This window comes from Equus asinus, chromosome 10 (assembly GCF_041296235.1).
Source record: "Equus asinus isolate D_3611 breed Donkey chromosome 10, EquAss-T2T_v2, whole genome shotgun sequence".
Taxonomy (NCBI): domain Eukaryota; kingdom Metazoa; phylum Chordata; class Mammalia; order Perissodactyla; family Equidae; genus Equus; species Equus asinus.
The window spans coordinates 13,423,396-13,444,035 of NC_091799.1; the positions used below are offsets into that span (position 1 = coordinate 13,423,396).

The 20,640-nt window shown below is 59.4% G+C and overlaps 1 protein-coding gene across 4 annotated transcripts in view; it reads right to left on the reverse strand.

Annotated features, from left to right (window-relative positions):
• Window positions 1-27: 27 nt before the first annotated feature.
• ADAMTS13 (ADAM metallopeptidase with thrombospondin type 1 motif 13) overlaps window positions 28-20,640 on the reverse strand; it is a 33,635-nt gene continuing 13,022 nt past the window's right edge. The window contains exons 12-32 of one of the 4 annotated variants that reach the window (XM_070518429.1): window positions 19,879-20,030; window positions 19,701-19,764; window positions 17,882-18,008; window positions 17,242-17,390; window positions 16,753-16,873; window positions 16,021-16,101; window positions 14,769-14,947; window positions 12,285-12,420; window positions 12,075-12,204; window positions 11,209-11,391; window positions 10,043-10,226; window positions 9,274-9,394; window positions 8,225-8,354; window positions 7,931-8,110; window positions 7,027-7,209; window positions 5,115-5,319; window positions 4,074-4,383; window positions 3,371-3,517; window positions 2,857-3,033; window positions 1,493-1,677; window positions 28-854 (exon numbers count right to left, since the gene is read on the reverse strand). In XM_070518429.1, coding sequence (XP_070374530.1) covers window positions 669-854; window positions 1,493-1,677; window positions 2,857-3,033; window positions 3,371-3,517; window positions 4,074-4,383; window positions 5,115-5,319; window positions 7,027-7,209; window positions 7,931-8,110; window positions 8,225-8,354; window positions 9,274-9,394; window positions 10,043-10,226; window positions 11,209-11,391; window positions 12,075-12,204; window positions 12,285-12,420; window positions 14,769-14,947; window positions 16,021-16,101; window positions 16,753-16,873; window positions 17,242-17,390; window positions 17,882-18,008; window positions 19,701-19,764; window positions 19,879-20,030 — 3,330 coding nt within the window. In that variant the 3' untranslated portion in view covers window positions 28-668. Of the gene's footprint in view, window positions 855-1,492; window positions 1,678-2,856; window positions 3,034-3,370; window positions 3,518-4,073; window positions 4,384-5,114; window positions 5,320-7,026; window positions 7,210-7,930; window positions 8,111-8,224; window positions 8,355-9,273; window positions 9,395-10,042; window positions 10,227-11,208; window positions 11,392-12,074; window positions 12,205-12,284; window positions 12,421-14,768; window positions 14,951-16,020; window positions 16,102-16,752; window positions 16,874-17,241; window positions 17,391-17,881; window positions 18,009-19,700; window positions 19,765-19,878; window positions 20,031-20,640 lie in introns of all 4 variants that reach the window. The other 3 variants (XM_070518431.1, XM_070518428.1, XM_070518432.1) reach the window with 3 other exon arrangements.

Here is a 20,640-nt window from a genome sequence, read left to right on the forward strand (position 1 = left end):
GGGCCCGAGCGTGCTTTGCTCATTAGCATAGGGGCGGGGCTCGCGGGGCCTCGACGAGGTGCGCCTGTAGGGCTGGCGCTCATTAGCATAGGGGGCGGGTCCTGGCCGCGCAGGCCTCCCAGGTGGTCAAATCCTTCCCCGGACAAGCATAGGGGCGGGGCTTCGCAGAGAATTAACAGGTGCGCCCGCATCAGGGGCCAATCGTGACTCCACACTCCCTCGCCTCTCCTTCTCCCCGGGGAGGAAGAAGACCGCTAGGGGTGGCGAGGGCGTGCTCAGGTCAGGAATGGGTCCGCAGCCCGACCGCGGCCAGGGAATCCCCACCGTGCCGTGGCGTGGGTTTTCAAGCCGGATTTGACAGGTTAGGTGAAGAAAATACCACTCAGACCGCACGTTCCGTTTATTGGTACCCGAGGGGCTGGGGGCTGCCTTTCCAGAGACTGCCCCCTTCCACCACCCAGTCTTTTGCCCATCGGAGGAGACCCTAAAAGAGATACTCAAGATTGGAGGGAATTCAAATTGGAAAGCACTCAGAGACAACCCTCCAGGGCTGGCCAAGCCCCCAACAGGTGCTTATAAATGTCGAGTTCTTCCTTTCCCTTCCCGGACGGGGAAGAGGCATCCCACTGCACCCACGGGTCAACTGAGGGATGTGCTTGGAGAGGAAGCTAGGGCAGGGTCCTGCCGCGCTCCTGGGCTCTAGATCGGAGGGTCCAGTACTGGCCCCGCAGGCTGGCCTGTGCCTCCAGGAAGCCCTGGCTAAACTCCATCTCAGCCCGGCTGCCCTCTGACTCCCAGTAGAGCGCCTGCTGCCCACGGAATGTCGTCGTCCTCAGGCTGTGGATGTCCCGGATCTGGGAGGAAAAGGGCAGTCCCGAAGGACCAGCCACATATGATAATTGGCTAGCATTCATGGAGCCCTTAATATACAAGGTATCGTGCACTGAGACTCACATTTAATCCCCACACAACAGCCCTATCAGGAAGATACTATTATTCTACCCAGGAAACTGAGGCTCAGAGGAGTTGTACCACTTTCCCAAGGACACACAGCCAGGGTGCTAGAGCTGGGATTTGAGCCCAGGTTCTGTCTGATTCCAGAGATCAGGCTGCCTCCTCCAGGGGAGCTGATACCTTGCAGAGGATAGTTCTTCTAGAACACAGGAAACCTGACGGGGAGGGGTTGGCCTGCTCTCCTGGTGAAGTTATATCTGGGTCTAACATCATGCTTTTGTCCTGGGTTAATGGGCGGTCTACATCAGAAAAGGTCTTTTCCATTTCACTCTTGTAGGGAGCTCAATAAACATTTGGTGGTGAATAAGTGGAGGAAACTCTTTTCTCCCATTCTTTCACTAGTGATTTTGAGGCTTTTGGTCTGAAGTAAACTCAGGGTCTCCTCTAGCCCATCACCTCCAGTCCCTGTCTCCCAGGACAGCTGTCCAAACTCATAGCAAAAGTCAGCCCATTCCTGTCCTCATCCTGGCAGCCTCACCAAGATGTAGCTGGCATCGGTTCCCTCGGTTCCGGTGGCCCTGTTGGTGACTAGGGCATGGATTGCGATCCGGGCCCGTGGAGCCACGTCGATGAAGACACGGCAGCCTCCCACATTCCTCCCATCTGGACTCATCAACGGGCTCACGATTTCACCCCAGGGTCCAAAGAGCTGCGTGTCACAATCTGCAGGGGAGAGCAGGTGGATGGACTGGGTGTGCACCACCCCAGGGACATAGGAGCCCCCCAGAAAGAGCACTAACGCCAGAGGCCAGGGCTGCTCACAGCTGGGGAGCAGCAAGGAGGGCAGTATGCTGCTGTGGTCGAGATCGGGGTTCCCAGGCAGAAGCCCCACTGAACCCCACCTCTACCGCTTCCTGGCTCTTGACCCCAGGTGAAGGCTTTAAATGCTCTGAGTTTCACTTCCCTCCTCTGTAAAGTGGAGGGACAAGTGTACATGCTGGGCAGGGCAACTTTTAGGAGGACTCAACGCTGAGCCTGGCACAAAGGCCACTGCCGTCATCAGGAGCCCCCTCGAGCACCTCCTGCCTGCGCCTCCTGGGCCTCCCCCGAGCCAGGTGCCCGCATGTGGGGAGGCTGGGAAGTGAGGAGCGATGAGAAGGTGGCCGGGCCCTCGCCCGCTGGGCGCCAGCTCTGGGGTACCAGCAGAGCTCCACGCTGAGGGGCAGGAGAGGGGCCTCAAATCTCTGCAGAGGAAGAAGCTCTCTAGTGTGCCCACTTTTCACCTGAGGCCTGGGGGGACCCAGAAACCTCTGGAACCAGCCCAGAAAGCCACCTCAGCCAGCTGGGGCTGTTGGGAGATGACAAGCCCCCTGATGCAACCTAAAGGGCTACTGAGGACACCGATGGGGCCGTGGGCAAAATAGGGGTCTCTGGGATGCCATCCTCTACATGATGTGTGCGTGTGCACACACGTGTGTGAAAGCATTCACGCACACACCCTGTTCTGTGGACCGTGAGCCAAGAGAACAGGGCTGGGGAGAGCGGCTCCCAGAAGGACCTTAAAGGATCTTGAAGGACCTGAGTGCCAGGGTGTGGGGCTGTGGTGGCCTGAAGGACAGGGTGAGGATATGGCTGGAGTCCCACGCCCGCCTATCTCACTGCGGGGCCTCAGAGAAGAGGGGACACAGCACATTCCTGGGCCTCATCCTGACTGCACGTGCAGACCCACAGTGGCCACCCTGGGGCAGGGATGCTGGGGGCATCCAAGAAGGCACTGCCACCTCATTCTCAGTAGGCTCCCAGGCTGCCTGCCCTCCGCCCCGTCGGGACCGGCCCCGGTGGCAGCAGCACCCGTCCGGCCGCTGTGCAGGGAGCAGGGGAGGCTCCGGCGCCTGGCCATACCTCTGTGGAAGGTTTCTGGGGCAGGCCGGCTGGAATACCGCAGTACCACGCCACCTCCCGGCCGCACGCGCCTCTGCCTCACCACGAGCGTGTTGGCTTTGGAGCTGAAGGTCATGCCGGACAGCTTCCTGCACATCTTCCTCCATGTGAGCCGCCCCCAGAGCAGCAGCATCTCCCCTGGGAAGGGCAGTGCCATGAGGGTCCCGTGCCCCTGGTCCAGGTGGGCAGCACGGTGGCTCCTGGGTAGACTGAACTGAGTCCCTGACTCAGTGGCCCCAACTCTCCCACTTACTGGCTGTGTGGGAGTGACTGGACACATGACTTAATCTCTCCTAGCCTGTTTCCTCATCTGTAGAATGGGGACATCACACCCCAGTCATGAGAGGACTGTGATGATTACAAGTGAGGGTGCCCTTGGAGCATCCTGCTTGGAATGGGGACACTGGAGGCACGCTCACTGGCACCCGGCAGGCCCCGTCACTGGCAGAAGCTGCTCATGGGGCCCCAGACATACCGGTGCTGCAGTTGAGGGAACTCTCGAGGACTTGGAGGGTCACCACCTCACCCAGGGGCCGCCCAATGGCCACTGCACAGTCCACCCGCCCTGGGCCTCGCATGTCAATGGTTCCTGTTGGCTCAAGGTGCTGCCGGCCACAGGCACCTGGAGAGGGAGCAGGGGTGCAGGTGAGCAGAGCTTCCAGCAGGGGCATTCCCAGCAGGACAGGGCCTGGGGCTTTCTGGGCTGTGGAAGGAGGCTGGGGTGGCTGAAGTCATCCCAGGCCCAGCCGGAAGCCTTCTGAGGCCAGAGGAGGGGCTGCCTGGGTCAGAGCATTGCCATCCAAGGCACAGAGCCGCTTCCAGGTGCTCCAGTGAGAGAGAGGCAGTGTGTACGGCAGTGCACAGCTCTGGGTCACACAGACCTGGGTTCTGACTCTGAGACCCTCAGGTTACTTTCCCGTGATGATAGTAAAAGTGAGCTTGTGCTTTGCCAGAGAGGAGGAGGACCAGCCCCAAGCCCGGCCTCCCAGGCTCCTCCCCTCAGCCCAGCTGCACACATCCGTCCTGGTGTCCCAAGTGCTCTGGACCCAGGTGCCACAGGACCACCCCCAGGAGATCCCCACAAGGAGCTGGTCCTAGCTTTCCCAGGTAGAGATGCCTTCGCCCACCCCTCCTGCAGCCAGCCAGCTGCTGAAACAGACAGGAGAAAGGAACATAACTGGACTCCACCGGGCTTTCCTGGGGCCTGGGTGGGAGCCAGGAACCTGGGGAGGAGAGGGGCGTCTGGCGCTGGGGCTGCTCTGGGGAAGCATCCGCAGTGGCAGGCGTGGTCTGGCCTGGAGCAGTGGCTTCCTCGTGGGGCACCGGGCTGGGCGTCCCCTGCCTTTCACAGGGCCCGGCCCAGCAGCCCCGCACCGTCGCTGGCTTGGGCAAGTGCTGGCAGAAGTCAGCTGGCACGGGCACCTGGGCCTGGGGTCCAAGGCAGGCGTCGTGCCGGCGCTGTATGCCATCCCCACAGGAGACGGAGCACTGCCAGGAGAGAGGGGAGGAGTCGGGCTGACCCCGCCAGAGAGTGACGAGGACAGCAGTGACCACAGGCCAGCTGTGGTCTGATAGAATCTTTGCACAACACGGGAGGTGGGCACGTGTCTCCATTCTACAGACAAGGAGACTGAGGCTCAGAGAGGTTACCTTGCACAAATCGCATAGGATGAGAAGCAGGGATTCGAGCCAGGTCTCTTCTAACTGTCACCCTCAAGGCCTCTCTACCTCTCCAAACCCTAGAGCAGGGACAGGCAGTCCTCGGCGTGGCCTCCTCCTTCCACACTCCACCAGTCACTGCGGCCTGGCGTCTGCCCTGCCCTCTTGCCCTCATCTCCGCCTGACCTGGACGCTTCCTCCTGACCGAGGCGGGTGATGGCTGTCTCCCGTTACATCATGAGCAAGCTCCTCTGGGGGGACCCAGCCCTTTTTACCTTTGTGTTTCCGGGGCCTTGCAAGGGGCTGGGCACAGGATGACATTTGCTACTCTGGGGGAACCTGAGTTATCCACCTTCTTCTCCCAGTGTGTCCAGACTTCAGGGCCTCCTAGGGCCCGGCTGCCCTCTAGGTCTCCAGACCTCCCGTTGTCTTTTGTCTCTAGGTGTCCCGACTGCCCCCTCCCCAACAGACCTGGCTCTCTCCCTCCTTTCAGGGGATCACAATGAATCAAAGCCCCCCAGGAGTCCCATGCACTCCCCAGCCCCAGCTGCAGCACTTACCTGCATCCAGGGGCTGACATGCCACCGGTAGGAGCAGTCGGCAGTGACACAGGGGATGCTGGCCTGTGGCTGCACCAGAGCTGCACAGGCTGCCCCATCCACCTCCACGTCCCGGCCTTGGTCCCACTGCACACAGGCCACGGAGCGTGTGGCGGTGCCAAGACCACAGCTAGCCGAGCATGGGCCCAGGGACATGACTTTCCACCTGCAGGAAGAGAAGCCCCCAAGAGAGGCTGGGCCTCCCCAAAGACAGCATGCCTCAGTGGGCTCCTCGCATGCTCGGCCCAGACAGGTTCCAGGGCCACCAAGATCTGCAAGTGCAGCCCCTAAACCCCTCCTGTCTAGTCACCGGGCTCACTGGCACGGAAAGCTCTGCAGGAAAGATGTCCCTTTTCCCTTAACAAGGTGCCCCTGCTTTGTCCCCGTTTATCACATAATACTCACTGACACCCACAGAGCTGCTTGCTGGTCCCAGTAACAGTGATGGGGAACGATACCGCAGGATAAAGGAAAATGAATCTCAACACGGGGCAATTGTGCCCATGTCACTTGTAATCATTCAACATGTGATGACGAGCCGGCACTGAACGCAGGCAACCTGCACTGGAGCCTGGGGTCCTAATCGCGACACTGTGCCGTCCTTTCAGCCTGCAATATCACCTCTCAATGAGTGCCTTCCACGAGCCAGGCGCTGTTCTGGACACTGGGAAACGGCAGTGAACCAGACCAAGGCCCGGCCTCTTGGAGCGTATGTGCTTCTCCACCTCGGCGCCACCGACGTTTGGGGCCGCATGGCTCTTTGTCGTGGGGGCCCTCTTTGCAGTGTAGGATGTTTGGAGCACCCCTGGACTCCACCCCCCTCCCCAGTGGAGACATTTAAAATGTCTCTAGACATTGCCACGTGTCCTCTGGGAGCAGGAAGGTAGGTGCAGAAGCCCTGAGTCAGGAGCATCCCTGGAATGTTCCAGAACATCAGAGGCCAGAGTGGCTTCAGCGATGTCCGAGGGGTAGCCAGAGCTCATGTGTGTGTGAAATGCCCATAAAAATCCCAGATCAACTCTAAATGTGATACAGAACAACAAATAGGGTGCATGGCCAAGGGACTTTAGCAGAAGCAAAGAAATCAAGAGCCACTTTGGTAAGGATGCGGAATGGATCATACAGCTACAATATTTAAAACAATTTGATATGGGGATGGGAATAAGTGGGGGGAAAACCAACAGGGCCTGATAGAAAGCCCCAACATAGATTCCAACAAACACAAGAATTGAGGATATGGCAAAGGAGCCATCCGGGGAAATTCCACAAATGCTGCTGTTTTGTAATTTTGAAAAACACAGTTTGCTCCCTACTCTGTAACAGACCCCAAATAAATCACGGATGAGGTAAGGGTTTTCATTTAAATGAAATCTTATTTGTAATCGTGTATTTCTTTAAAACCAAGGAGACAGATATGAAGGAAATATGGTAAGAGCTACCAAATCTGGTGTTGGCACGTGGTGTCTGTTACCTTCTTTTCTGTGTCATACAGAAACCATGAAACAACTATGAACAAGGCAGGTAAATATTTGCCCTTGCCCGTTGGACTCCAACCCCGTCTCTGACCACAGGGCTTGACCTAGTCTGTCCTGTGTTGGCTTTGGCGGTGCTGCAGCCCAGCTGGGACCACCCTGAGGCTCCACCCAAAAGCTGCCTCCCCTGCTATGAAGCCCCCGCCCCCATCAGAACCGACAGTGCTGCCTGTGTTTTGCTGGAACACCATCTCTGACATCTGGCGCACTGCCCAATAGTCCTGTTTTCTAAGGGCTGTCTCCTGTGCCACTGAGCTGTCCTTTGACCCCCACGGTGCCTGGCCTGGTGTCTGCACAAACTAGGGGCTCAGGCTGCCTCCTGGACATTTGGGGCTGCTGACCTGGGTGGGCAGGGCTCCGGGCTGCAGGCCTCCTGCTGCTCAGGGCGAGGCAGCCCCTGGCACTGGGCGTCTGGCAGGATCTCCTCATCCTTGTCCTCCCCCTGGGCCCGGGCACAATACGGGATCCTCCGCACAACCCCTCCCCCACAGCTCACGCTGCAGGCCGCCAGCTTGTACCGCCACCTGGGGAAAGCGGAGTCAGGGGAGCCCGGAGGAGCGGAGCGGGGCTTCCCCTCATTTCCCCAGACCTGGAAGGGCCTCGAGAGGTTCTCTCTCTGGGGCGCAGTGACCCTTATATCTCCCCCAAGAGGCTTGGTCCAGTGGGCAGAGAACATTCAGAAGAGACCATTTTACAGAAAGGGGAAACTCAGGGCAAACAGATGTGTCCAAAAGGCAGCCAAGGGGCCCTGCAAAGAGGTCTGTCTCTAATAGGAATCCCAGCCCCACCTCCACCGGGACCTGCCCCTCCCAGCACTCCCGATCTTCCCTCCCCGTGTCTGCCACATCGCACTAATCACCATTCATTAGACTATGTCTCCCCGTCTGCCTTATTTAGTGTCCATCTCCCCTCTGCCCCCAGCATCTGCTCCAGGAGGGCAGGGGTGCCTGTCGGTCTTGTTCCCTGCTGTCTCGTCCCCTAGTGCCAGAACAGTGCCTGGGCATAGTGGGTGCTCAGTAAAAAGCAAGTGATGGAAGAATGAGCCATCGACCATGTGTGTCCACAGCATCCCGGATTCTGTGTGACGCACTTCCCATGCTTTAAACCCACTACAGCGTTCCAGGGCGCCAGTATGACCTGCTCCTGCAGCTGAGGACACTGAGGGTCAGGAGCTTCCTGGGAGGTGACATGCCACCTACAAGGATGCATACCTAGGACCTCCTGTCCCCTTGGGAAGGGGCCCACCTGGCAGGGCAGGGCTCCGGGCTGCAGTCCTTGAAGGGGCTGGGCCGGGGCACTGGCCAGCACTTGGAATGAGGCAGGGGGACTAAGTGGCCACGGTCCGGCCTCACACAGCGAACAGCCAGCAGCACCTGCCCCCCTCCACAGGTCACTGGGCACGGTGCCAAGGCTCGGGTCTCCCACCTGCAGGAAGGAAAGGCCAGTGCTCCGTAGGAAGCCACATCCCAGGGTAAGACACCTTCCCCCGGGGGACCGAGACTGCTGCCCCTCTGCGCAGTCTCCCTCCCCCCGACTCACCGAGCCGGGCATGGGACAGCCTGGCACACCTCCTGCCGGCTCCCAGGCTTGCTTGCCAGGTCACAAAGCTCTTCCCGGACGGGTGTCCTGATGGCACTGTCCATGCACACAAAATGCAGCTCCCTCAGGCCTGCAGGGAGGAAGCAGGGACCCGGCGCCCCAAGAGGAGGGTTCAGCAAGGACCGCAAACACTCAGCTCTCTGGAGAGCTCCAGGAGATAAGGCCCATGTGGATCTGAGTCTTGACTCTGCCACTTACCAACTGTGTGACCTTGGACAAATGACTTAACCTCTCTGAGCCTTACGTTTTTCATCTAATGGTGCTTAACTTGCAGGGATATTTTTTTTTTTTAAGATTGGCACCTGAGCTAACAACTGTTGCCAATCTTTTTTTTTTTTTTTCCCTTTGTCTTCTTCCCAAAGCTCCCCAGTACATAGTTGTATATTCTAGTCGTGAGTGCCTCTGGTTGTGCTAGATACAAAGTACCTGCCACATGGTAGGTGCCCAACAAGTGGCAGCTGCTATTGCTTACTGAAGGGCATTGTAAGAACTGCTATATGAAAATCTCTTACCGTGTTTATCATAAAGATCTTGCTGGGGCCAGTTTCCCCGCCTCTCTCCTTTAGGAGTATCCTCGAAAGAAATCTCTGGTCTCAATTCTAAACATGCCTAAGTCTTACTGAGCAAGTGGTTAGGATTTTAGTTTAAGAACACTGTGTATCTTAAAATTAGTTTTGTTTCTCTTTGGCCACTAGGAAGCTTAGAGCTAAGTTTGGGGCCCATCTCCCACAGCTTTTCTAAACCCTGAGAAATTCACTCCTGGGCCCACTATTGCTGGGTTTTATGATCTCTTCCTATCTTTCAGCCAATCAATGAACACATATACGTGGCTGTCCGCACCTTGTTCCAATCTCCTTGTGTACTACGTCATGCTCTTGTGTCATTTGGGTTTTTGTAAGCCACCTCAAATGCTTTCTAGAACTGGGCAAAATGCTGGCAGGGAAGAGGCAGCTCACGAGCGCTGGCCTCAGGAGCATCGGGGGCCTCACCTCGACCACAGGAGACAGAGCAAGTTCCCGCCAGGGGCATCCACACGTGTGCAATGTGAGCCTCCAGCCTGGCACTGCCTGATGGGGATGCAGCCTCCTCTCCTGGAGCCTGAGGGTCCAGCTGCAGCGGGCAAGCAACAAGCTAGTGGGTCTGGGCTTCCCACCTCCAGGCCACTGAGCACCTGCCCTCCACCACCACCCAGCCCAGTCTCTTCAGGAGAGAGCAGAAGTGGTCACCAGCACCCCAAAGGCTGCCCCTCCCTGCTGCTCTTCTCCGGGGAGACTCACTTCCCAGCCCCCAGCAGAAGCCCCCACCACATGCCCCACCTTGGCCTCTGCATCAGCATGACTGGTCACTGTGGGACAGGGCTGGGAGCTGGGGCTCAGGAGCCGGATTTGCAGGCATGCTTGGCCCTGCAGTCCCCACCAGCCACGAGAGGACAGAGCTTCCCAGCACCTTTGTCTGAAAACAACGGCACGCAGCCTCAGAGGTCCCGATGCCAGGCAGGAGTGTGGCCGTGTTTCTCTGCGCAGCACAGAACTGGCAGCATTCTAACACGGCCTGGCTCGCCAGCAGGATGGGGCTTCCCAAGAGGCCCTGAGCTGTTTCTAAGTTTGTCCTCTGACCAGGAGGATCCCACAGAGAGCAGCCCTGCACAAGGACAGTCTTCTTGCTCTGGCCAGGAGGCCAAAGGGAACCAGTGCTCTTCATTCTCCTGGCCAGATAAGGACCCAATAGCCCGGCCTCCCTGGTGCCCAGGACACTCACATGGCCCCAGGTGGGAGGACAGGCCATGGCCACACAGGGCTTGAGGGTAGGTAGCTTCTCATCCGGGGAGCAGGGCCCAGCAGTCGCTGGCACCTCCAGGCCATCTGCCCCCGGCACGCATGTCATGTTCTGTGCAGCCCGTTCTGCTCCACAGGACGATGAGCACGCGTTGGACTCCTCCCACCTGAGGACGGCAAAGGACAGCCATCATGCCCTGCCTGTGCCATCGGGCTGTGGGTGCAGCTTAGCTCCTGGGGCAGGGAGGCAGCAGACCTGCTCCCCAATATCCAAGAGCCCAAAGAGGGTCCCCAAAAGAAGCAAAACCCAGGGGCCTTTCCCTGAAGCTCTGGGTGGAGTGCTGCCAGCACGCCCCGTGACACCCGGGGTGTAGTGACACAGCCCGACCCCTGTTCTCCAGAGGCAGAGGTGAGCCTTCAACCAGATAACGACATCATTCTGCACAACCTAGCAGGTGCTGAGAAACAGGTGCCAGGTGCAATCAGACCACCCAGGTCAGTGGTGGCAAATGGGTTTCATGCGTGTGTCAACCCTGAGAGGCAGTGACTGCCTGGAGTGAGGTGTTCAGAAGGATTCTGAGGCAGGATCAGGCAGCAGTGGGAAAGAGTGGTGATTCCCACCTCTGCCACGAACACAAGAGGGGAAAAGGAGCCTGGAGCCACACGCGGGCCACCAGGGACCTAGGCCAACCCCCTCCCCACTGGACAGATCACAAAACTGGGCCCAGAGAGGGAGGGGACTTTTCCTGGTCCCCCAGCCAGTGAGTGGCAAGTCAGAATGATAGGTGGCTTGTCAGCTCAGATGCTAAGGGGATGAGAGGCACCGTGGAAATAACATCAGTAATGATAAAGTGACATTATTGCTTTATATTCCTGGGTTCACATGGTCCTCAGCCTCTCCATGAACAGGGACCCCGAAGTTCAAAGAGGGAAATGGCCAGCCCAGGGTCTCTGGATAGTGACATTCATAATGCTGGGCCACTGCTGCCTGTCACTCAGGATGGTAGGGCAAAGCCAGAGGCCTTGGCAAGAAGGGACACTCAGCAGTGGCAGGGTTCAGTGCAGGGACAAGCTCTGCCAGGGAGACTCTGCCCGGATCTGGCCCGGGATGGGTCCCGCCCCGCCCCACCGCACCCTCCCTGTGCTCACCTGGGAGGGCAGGGCTGGGAGTTACAGGTTTCCACCAGCTCTGGCTGCAGGGCTAGCGCTCTGCACTGGGCCAGGGGCAATGTCCTCAGGAGGCTGCCCTGGGCCTCCACGCAGCGCACTGCCCGCTCCCGCAGACCTCCCCCACAGGAGGCGCTGCAGGGGCCAAAGTCTCCAGCTGCCCAGCTGAGGAGGAAAGGAACAGAGCATTGGGCCCCTGGCCTGGTGCCCTGGCTGGCCTGGGGGAACAGGGTGGAAAGCAGGCAGATCGTCCAGGCAACTGGATTTCCTGGGTTGGGCTAGGCCGGTGTCCCTTCAGGTACCTAGACACTGTGCAGGTACAGCCAGCCCAGCCCTCCAGCTCTCCAGGTGTCCCCAGGCTTCACGTGAGCTTGAGGACACCTGTACAAAAGTGCTGGTAAGTGGATGCCCCAGCCCTGAACCCAGCAAGGACGGCCTTGTCCCTAACGTTACCCTCCTGCCAACCACCCGGGCCAGGGGCTGGCGAGGCCCAGGTGCTTTCCGTCGCTGCCTCCCTGAGTCTCCCCACAAGCTCCTGGGCAGGGCAATCACATCCCCTTGGCAGTGACCCACTGAGCTCAGAGAGGGCAAGTCAGCCTGTGGATAAGGCACAGCAGGTATTGGTCACACCAGGCTGCCACTGTCACCCATGTCTGCCAGAGTCTCAGTGTCTTTACCTGCTAAATGGGGACACTGACAAAACCCACCTCACAGGGCAGTTTCCAGGAGTCAACGAGAGAATGCCCAGAAGCTGCCTCGCCCAGCCCATGCTATGTGGCCCCCATGAACTAGGGTGAGAGCCCGGCAGCTACTGTTGACCCCCCCTGGGAGCCATAGATGGCACTCACTACGGGGGGCAGGGCTTGGGGGCACAGGACTCCTGCCATGCCGCTGGCTGCCGGCTCCCTCCGCAGTGGGCAGGCTCCACCCACTCGTTCCTGGCCTGGTCCAGACAGCCGTAGGTCACCCAGCGCAGCCCTGGGAGGAAAGAGGGAGGCTAGACCACCTCCGTGCAGGAGGCAAGCCCTGCCTCGGGCGGGCCCTGCCTGGGACCTCACCTGCCCCACAGCTCACCGAGCAGGGCCCCCGCACGGCGGCCCATGCCCAGGCCTGCCGCTGCTTAGGCTGGAAGTAGGTGAAGGTGACGTCTGGGCGGGTGAGTTCGCCATACTCCTCGCCGTAGCGCCTGTAAACCTGTAGGACACAGACAGTGGGCTCCGGTCACTGTCACAGCCACCTCCCCCAGGAAGCCTTCAGCTTTTCATTCCTCCATTTCCAAATTCTTTCGCTCAGCAAGCAATCAGCGATACCGACCCCATGCTAGGTTCTGGGGACAGCACATCCAACGGGACACTCTCCCAGCCTCCAGGAGCTCACAGTGGGTGGGGTAGGGTGGGGTGGTAGTGGCAGATAAGTGCAGGGATGGCAATCTGCACAGGGCATTACGAGAGCAGAGAAGCACCCCTGAACTGACCAGGGGTGGGGCAGGTCAGGGAGGGGCTCCTGGAGGCAAGGGCAGAGGTGAGAGAAGGGGCGCTCCAGCAGAGGGAGCCCAGGCAAGGGCCTGGGAGCGAGACCAGCAAAGCCTGTGCTTCTGGAGCAAGAGATGAGGCGTGAGGGGTCAGCAGGAAGGGGCTGGATCAGAAGGGACTGGCGGCCTGGGCTGGACCCCGAGAGCACGGAAGTTAAGGAAGGGTGTTTGCAGGGCAGCCTGGGCCTGTTCGCCCTTCAGGAGGGTCACTGGGTCCTGTGCCCAAGGCCAGCCCCAGGAGGAGGCCCCTGAGGTCCCAGGGTAAGTGGCACCCAGCACCTGCCCCCATGACACCACATCTAGCTGCCCATTGCAGTCCTCTGCTAAAATGGGGATTCTCGAGTCCCCTCCCTACCAGGGCAGGTCCTGATTCAGTGGCTCTGAGAGGACCCAGGAATCTGTATTTTATACACACCACAAAGGATGCCGACAGAGCTGCTCAGCAGCCAGCATTTGGGAACAGTGCTCCCAGGAGTGGGGACGTGGGTGAACTGGGCCACATGGGGAGTCTGGGAAGAGGTGCACCGCTCACAGGGGGCTCGCTCTGGCCTGGCCTGGCCTTCTGGGGGAGCCCCTGCTGTCTCCCCCAGCTGCAGCGGCAGAGGGTGGGGCTGACGGACCACAATCAGGGGCTGCCGAGACTGGGGCCCCTCCCAAAGGTTCCCAAGGGTTGTTTCAACCGATACTAATTTCCATCCACCCCTCTAAGCGCCTCTATCAGCAAAGCACAGATGGGGACACAGGTCGACGGGCTCACAGCTCGGAGGACGCGCTCGACAATGGCTACCTGTGCTCCCGTTTACCTCCACCCCAAAGACACACTGAGAGCCAACATCCACTCAGGGCTTCCTCTCTGCCCGGGACTGCTGCCAATAATGCACAGCACACGCCTCAACTCCTGAAACCTGCCCAGAGCCCTAGGTGGAGGAGTGCCATCCCGTCCCCATCCTACAGACGCAGAGACTGAGGCACGGGAGGGGACGCACGCACAGCCATCAGTGGCATAGTCAGCATGAGAACATGGGCAATATAGCATCCTTGCAGGAGGAGGGCCACAACCGGCAGGGAACATTCAAGTTCCAGGTTTGGCCTCATGGTGTTCGTCCCTTTGTCCCCAAACTTTCCCACCATTAGGATGGGGTATCCCCAATCCTCTGGGGGCTTCCGAGATCCAAGCCAGCATGCACTCGGTTTTTGGAGCAGTGGCCACATTTCATGGCACATGTACGGGGCACCACACACTCTGCCAAGTGCTTAACGTACATTACTTGTAAAATAATGAATCTCCACAGTAACTTTATGATGTAGCTATACTTAGTCCCATTTTGCAGATGGGGAAACTGAGGCTCTGAAAGGTTAAGTCCCTTGCCCAGTTTCCACCAGAGCCAGGACTCGAACTCCAGTCCACCTGAGTGCCTAGCCCGGGCTCTGGATCCCGGCATCACCCTGCCTCCAGCTCCTGGACCACCACTGCCCTTGGAGGGACGCCTCCATGGTGGGTCTCCAATCTGGGGGTCAGCCCAACCAGCCTCCCCCACTGTCTCATACCCCACACCCTCCTTCTGCCAGGCCTGACATAGGCCCCATCCCAAATCCACTCTGCCGGGAGCCCCTCAGTAGGCCCCTGGGGCCCCAGGAGGAACCCAGAACTCCTCACATTACCAGCAAGGTCCTTCAAGGTCTGTCTTGGTCAGGGGGGTCTCCTTCCTTATCTCTCCTCATCACCCCTCCTGTGCACTGTTCCCTCAAGATGCGTCCCTCCCTGCTTGGCCTGGCAGCATTAGTTCATCTCAGACCCCAGCCCCATCGCCCCTTTCCTGGGGAAGCCCCCTGACCCCTGCCCAGGGTTCTCCCTCTCACCCACTCTCAGAACTCCAGGGACCCCTGTGGGCTCCACACACAGGTTCCTTAGCAACGCCCCCATGACTGCAGAGCGGATAAGTATCTGAACACGTGCACTGATGAACACCAGGAGGAGTCCCTGCTGGCTCCTCCAGGCCCTCCTGGTCACCTGGATCTCCATGTCTTCCTGGGTGGGTCCCCGGATGCGGATCTCCTCCCGGCGGGGCAGCCGGTCCTCAGTGAGGGTCACTTTGTACTCGACACGGCTGTCCTCCAGGAGGGAGGGGTAGGTGGTGCTGGGAGAGATGCTCGAATTCCCGGCCACGACGTAGCGCCCTCGGATCCTCACTGCTGTGAGGGGAGCAAGGCCCGTCAGCACGGCGGGGCGCCACCCCTCGCACCCTCAGAGGGCGGGTGCCACCCCCTTGTACAGAAGAGGTCTTGGTTTAAGGGACAGAGTGGAGGCGACAACTAGCTAGCGGGATGTAATCTCTACCACCACATCCACGACTCCCCTCCCCGGGGTCCCCAGGCCTCCCTGGGGAGCAGGTCCTCCTGCTGTCTCGGTCGGGCGGGCTCTGCAGCGAGCAAGGCGCACCCTCCAAGATGCACACAGACATCTGACTATAGAAGCCTTCCCCATGGGGGTGGCTCAGCACCTCCTCCTGGAACCTGGTGAGTGCTGTGGACCTGCTGCCCTCACCAAGAGCACTCACACCAGCACTACAGGCAGCTTCGGGGGCTCGCAGACCCCAGGGAAGCCCCCCACGTCAGACTCAAAGGTCAGGTGTGGATGCCCCCTGGAAATAAAGACCCACTGTGGCACTGTAGTAAAGAAGTTGGCCTTGCCCAAAGACAGGCCTGGGCTTTGCCCTCGGCTTCAGGCTTCCAGGAGGGAACCTGTGTCACAGCTGATGGGAGTGTCTTTGTTTAGGGTGGGGGCTGGCCACACTGGGAATTTAGGGTGTGATTTAGGGTGTGGGCTTTGGGTCATGGGGCATCAGTCAACCTGAGACTGAGGGCATCCACGTGAGCGATCAATCCGCCCATCCATCCATCACGCCTACGTATCGAAGCCCCAGCAAAAACCAGACCCTGGACCCACATGAGCTCCCTGATTGGCAACGCTCCCTTCGTATTGCCACATTTCGGTGCTGGACGCAGGACCCTCCCCAACTCTGCCCTAGGCATCTCTTCTCGGGCTGGTTTGATCCTGCTTCCTTCCCCTGTAATGAGCTGTGACGGGGAGAGGAACAGCTCTCAGAGTTCCCAGGCCTCCTCGTGAATCACCGTTTAACCAACGGTGGTTGTGGAAACTCCAGAACTCGCAGCTGGTGTCAGAGGTGGGGGCATCTTGGGGGCTGTGTCCTCAACCTTCGTGGCTTGGCTACCTCCAGGTGGGTGTCCTCTGGCCAACTCACCCAAGTGCGTGAAGAGAGGCCTCTGATTGGCGACGTATATACTGGTCAGGTTGGGGGTAACTGTCAGGAAGGTGACGTACTCTAGAGGAAGCAGAGGAGGGGGGCGGTCTCAGGTCACCTGCATCCCAGTCAGAGGGAGCAGATTTCAGCTGTACAGAAAACAGGGCCTCAACACCTAAAGCCCACAGTGCAATGGGGCTGCCTCAGGCAGCAGTGACTCCACTGTCACAGGGGGCAATCAATGCCAGGCTGGAGGGTCATCTTGAGGGCGCCACGCTAGCCAGGGGAAGGGACCAGACCCAAGGTTCTCAGCACAGCGTGGGGCCCACCAGAGGGAGGTGGGACTCAACTCCTCGACTGACCCGCTAAGCACCAACGTTGCAAATTACTTGACCTCTTTCATAATTAGATCAAAGTGAAAGATTTTCCCAGTACAACCTCCCTCCTGAGGATTCCTGAAGCAGAAGAGGAGAGACCAGAACACTTTGCATCACAGCTACAGTGAGCAACTGTGAGCGCTGCCCCACCATCCAAGGTAGCCTCGGCACCAGAATCTGAGCCTGTGTGGAGAGGCTGCAAAGTGGAGGATGGAGGCTGAGGCCCACTCCGAGGGCCCGGGGCCAAGCGAGCACAAGGCCTTGCTGGCCTGGGCAGCCCACAGCATGGCTCTGGGCTGCCGAGTGCCTTGAAGGCTGAGGGAGCCTGGCCCTCCACCCCAAGGGAGGCCCCTACCTCTGGCTCTCCCGGCCGTGAAGGAGCCACTCTGTCGGCTGCACGTGCTGTTGTCCCCTCCACACACCTGGCACACGTCTCGCACCTGCTGGGAGTCCATCCTGCCATCACAGCCGAACGTCTGTGCAAAGGGGAATGGCAAGTGAGACCCGTGCAGGTGTCACTGGAGGGTGCTGGCCCACTGACACCCACACCTCTGAGGCTCTGAGAGTCACAGAGCAGACCCGGTGCATTTCTGCAGCATCTGACGTCTACGCCGGAAACAAGCTTCAATGACTTGCCCAAGGTCACAGCACAGCTCTTCCCTCCCAGCTGACTTCAAGGTCGGCCCTGTGTCCTGGCATCACCCCGGGCAGACTCTGCTGCAGCTTCATGGGTGCCAGCACCCAAAGACCCCCCAGGAGGCCCCTTTGCATCTTGGCTTCTGATGGGACAGGCCTCAGGGCCACAGTGGATGGGAGGGCACCTCCACTGCCCACACACACCTACCCTGCAGTGGCCCGACACACACAGGCTCAGGGTCCCGTCCTCCTGCCAGCCGCTTGGCACACATCGGGTCCCATCCAGGAAACTGTCCCCACGCCTCACAATGAAGCTCTCGCCAACAGCCCGGCACATGTGTCTGCACAGAGCATCCCCTGGGAAGGCAGAGGGACAAGGGAGCCTGATGCAAGGGTGGCAGGATGTACGGAGGGCGGTGACCCTGTGGATGTGATCCAAGTGGCCCCTCACCCCACCAGTGCCATCTAGCTTCACTGTCTGCATTTGGGGCCAGAGTTTCTATTGCCACCTGTCCTGCCTCCTGAGTGGTCATCATGTCTTGATCTAATAAATGCCACTGAACTATGACCAAGGAGCACACTCGGTGCTTCCCCTGCATCATCGCACTGAATCCTCCCAACAACCTGAGCAGAGACACTGCTCTTATCTCCCTTTCACAGACGGGAAAACCAAGACTCAGACCTGCTACGTGTGGCTAAGCCAGGAAGTGATCCCTTGTCTGCCTGACGCAGAGCCCACACCTGAGCCCTGCTCCCCACAGCGTCGGAGAGGCAGTGAGCCGGCCCCCGTCAACTCTTCCCACCCGAGGTCTCCAGGGCCTGGCTGCCCTCCACACTCCAGGCCCCACCTTGGCTGTACCGTGCAGCGGCGTCCCAGCGGTAGAAGGACGTGCCGCCCGGGGAGAGGGACAGCGGCTTCCCGTTGGTCTCAGCGCACTGCTCTGACATGAACTCCAGCTGGGTCTTCTCGCAGGCCTGGCCAGGAGGGGGCAGAGGACAGGCACGGGAGGACCCTGGAGTGGGGGCCTGGGGCAGGAGACCCCGGGACGGGGGCCCGGGTTGAGGGGCCCTTGTGACTAGGAAACAGCCAGGCACCCTGCAGTGTGAGCGTTAAGACGTGGGCTTGAGCCCAGCTCCTGACCACATCTTAGTCCCCTGTTCTGTGAAGTGGGGGTGTCAGGAGCCTCTCTCTGCTGGTGGGAGAATTCTAGGAGAACTTGTAAGGAAGTGGGCAGGGCTGACCACCCAGCAATGAAGAGGAAAACAGGGCAAAGAGCACTGCTCGTGGAGCCAGAGGCCCGGACTTCAGCCAACAAGACAGATGACGTGTATTCCCTGGGCATGTGCCTCCAGGGGTGGGTCGTGAGAAAGGTCGTAGCAGCCAAGAGTCTCTTTGCACTGCAGTCCGAGAGGAAAGGATTGGAGCGGACCCGCTAAGCACGGACAGGGACCGCGGCTGCCTCCATGCAGGCCTGCCCCCCACCCTGCGCCCTGTGAGCCCGGGTCCCCCAGAGGAGGACTCTCGGGGGGTCTGCCCGGAGAAGGCGGGGAGGGAAGGTCTCAGCACATGCAGGTTTTAACTCAACGTCAAAGGAATCAGTCTGCCGTTTCCACTATGACGGCCATGGTCAAAAACACGGACAATAAGTGTGAGAGATGATGCGGAGGAGCTGGGACCCTCACCCACCGCTGGTGGGAGTGCGAGAGGGTTCAGCTGCTGTGGGAAATGGTCTGGAGGTTCCTCAAAGAGTTAAATACAGAATTACCATGTGGTCCGGCAGGTCCACTTCTAGGTATACACCCAAGAGAACGGAAGCAGCACCCAAACAAGTCCACGTACACACGGGCTCATAGCAGCTCTGGTCACAAGAACCAAAAGGCAGAAACCACCCAAATGTCTGCCAGTGGACGACAGTTGAACAACATGTGGTCCATCCATACGAGGGAACGTCACTCAGCCATAAGAAGGAATGAAGCACTGACACATGCTACAACGCGTCTGTGCTGAGCCTCAAAAACACGATGCTGAGTGAAAGAAGCCAGATGCAAAAGGCCACATATTGCATGATTCCACTTATCTGAAATGCCCAGAATAGGCAAATCCATCGAGACAGAAAGTACACTTGTGGTTGCCCAAGGCTGAGGGGCGGGGGAGTGGGAGCAATGCTTAATGGCTCCGGGGTTTTCCTTTGGGGTGATGGAAATGTTTTGGAACTAGACAGAGGTGGTGGTTACACAATATTGTGAATATCCTAAATGCCACTGAATCGCACACTTTAAAATGGCTGATTTTATGCTATGTGAATTTCACCTGAATTTATAACTAAAAGCCCCGCTCATGGTTTGCAGGAGAGGACCTTATGCTGGGGAAGGAGGGAGGGAGGGGGTTCTCATGCAGAGATGTGCAGCCTGGCTTCCCCACTCAGGCACCCCGGGTGGGGGGCAGTGTCACACAGCGGGGGAAGTGGAACACTTCAGGGTCACTGCTGTCAGCAGGAGGGCCACCCTGGCGCACGCACTGTGGTCCCAGCGCAGGTGTCAGGGCACCCTCGTCACCCTCACAAGTGCCCTGGTGTGAGGCACAGTCGCAGCTGCCTGGTTCTTCAGCTCCCCCAGGGCCGCCGACCTGCCCCTCTCGCCCTGCCCCTGCCCGAGAAGCAGGCCTACCTGAGTGTTGCACATCTCCGCCTGGAGGTCAGCACCGACGCAGGCACGCCCACCAAAGGCAGGTCTGAAAAGCCCACGAGACACAAGGGGTGGGAGATGACCCACTGCCCCCCAACCAGGGAATGTGGGGCCAGCCACCCTCCCTGATGGGGAGAATGGGGCTTGCTCCGTGCCGTACCTGGGGTTGTTACACTGTCGCCTCCTGGTGACTACACCTCCTCCACAGGAGCGGGAGCAAGGGCTAGGGAGACCCCAGCCAGACCAGTGCCCGTGCACGGCCCCCACAGGACTCAGCTCCGCCAGCGAGCGGCAGTGACCCTTGGAGCACCACTGCGAGGAAAGGACAGCAAAACTCCTACAATCATAGGACCGCACACCCACGGGTACCTCACAGCCACAGGCACCCAATACCCAGGGGTAACCCACACCCAGGGGCACCCCACACCCACGAGCACCCCACACTCACGAGGACCCACACTCACGGGCACACCACACCCATGCGCACCTCACACCCCAGGCACCCCACACCCACACGCACCCCAAAACCACCGGCACCCCACAGCCACAGGCACCCTGCACCCATGGGCACCCCCCCACACACACAGGCACCCCCCACATACAGGGCACCTCTCACACACACAGGCACCCCACACACACAGGATACCCCACACCCACAGGCACCCCAACCCACAGGGCATCCCCCACACACATAGGTATCCTATACCCACAGGGCATCCCCTACAACCACAGGCACCTCATACCTACAGGCACTGCATACACACAGGGCACCCCACACCCACAGGCACCCCACACACACACAGGCACTCCACACACACAGGCACCCCACACACACACAGGCACTCCACACACACAGGCACCCCACATCCACAGGCACCCCACACACACAGGGCACCCCACACCCGCAGGCACCCCACACCCA